The following is a 944-nucleotide window of genomic DNA, read 5'->3' as shown; positions in this document are numbered from 1 at the left end:
GCCCGGAGGACCACGACCACGTCGAGCGCAACGCCCGCGCGTCCTGGGCGGGGCAGAGGCCCCACAACTTCGACGCGGACGCGCCGCGCGCGCCGTCCATCTACGGCGACGGCAAGCGCGTGCCCGAGCCCAAGACGCGCAACACGGCCAAGCACGTGCCCTTCATGTTCACGCACGACACGCTCGCCGAGCCCACGCAGCGCCGGGCGAAGCACCGCGACAAGAGGACCATGCACAGCGCCGCGTTCCGCTAAGGCCCCGGCGTACTCTTACTCGGCGCCGGCGGTCCTCGGGGCCCGCCGGCGCGTCACGCGCGCTAGCCGTCGAGAGCGACGTGGTCCGTGTTCGCGCGCCGGCAGTGCTGGCAGCGCACGGACGCCGCGGCGACCTCCGCGCCCGCGCCTCAGCCCATGAACGCGACGGCCGGCGGCTTGTAGCCCGGGCAGGCGTCCGGCTCGCTGCGACACCGGCCCCGGAGCACGCCCTGGAAGTCGCGGTGCCAGGCGGCGGGCTCGCAGACCTTGGCCGACACGTAGCCCCGGCAACTCTCGCCGAAGCCGTTCTTAGGGCCCGACGCGAGGACACGCAGGCGCGGGGCGCCGTCGGCGGTCCGCGGCGCGCCGTCGACCGTCGCGTCGGACACGAACACGGCGTCGCGCTCGAGGACGCGGACCTGCGGCGAATCGAGCGCGACGCCCTCGCGGACCATCGCCTTCTTGGCTTTGATCGTGTAGCGGTATGCAAGTTCAGTTTCGCAAGATTCGTCGACCAGGGATGCCATTAGCGCTTGAGCTGCTTGGATGCCCAACCGAGCGGAGACCAGGGCGGCAGCTCCTTATAATAGGTGGAATAGGACGCGACGGCGACGATGTCGACGGTGACGAGCAAAGCCAAGAGCTCGGCAAAAATGCCTCGTCTCATGCGACGATGTCGACGGTGGGGTC

The 944-nt window shown here is 70.6% G+C and overlaps 1 protein-coding gene across 1 annotated transcript in view; it reads left to right on the top strand.

Annotated features, from left to right (window-relative positions):
- Positions 1–254, top strand: part of AURANDRAFT_68584 (hypothetical protein) — a gene marked incomplete at both ends in the record, with an annotated part of 1,783 nt that extends 1,529 nt beyond the window's left edge. Inside the window, one exon of the mRNA XM_009044288.1 lies at positions 9–254. Within this exon, the coding sequence (XP_009042536.1) occupies positions 9–254 (246 nt within the window). The remainder of the gene's footprint in view (positions 1–8) is intronic.
- Between the last annotated feature and the right edge of the window lie 690 nt (positions 255–944).

The sequence above is a fragment of the Aureococcus anophagefferens genome (genome assembly GCF_000186865.1).
Source record: "Aureococcus anophagefferens unplaced genomic scaffold AURANscaffold_226, whole genome shotgun sequence".
Lineage (NCBI taxonomy): Eukaryota > Pelagophyceae > Pelagomonadales > Pelagomonadaceae > Aureococcus > Aureococcus anophagefferens.
Note: the sequence above shows the minus strand (reverse complement) of the source record. Positions and strands in the feature narration are given on the sequence as shown.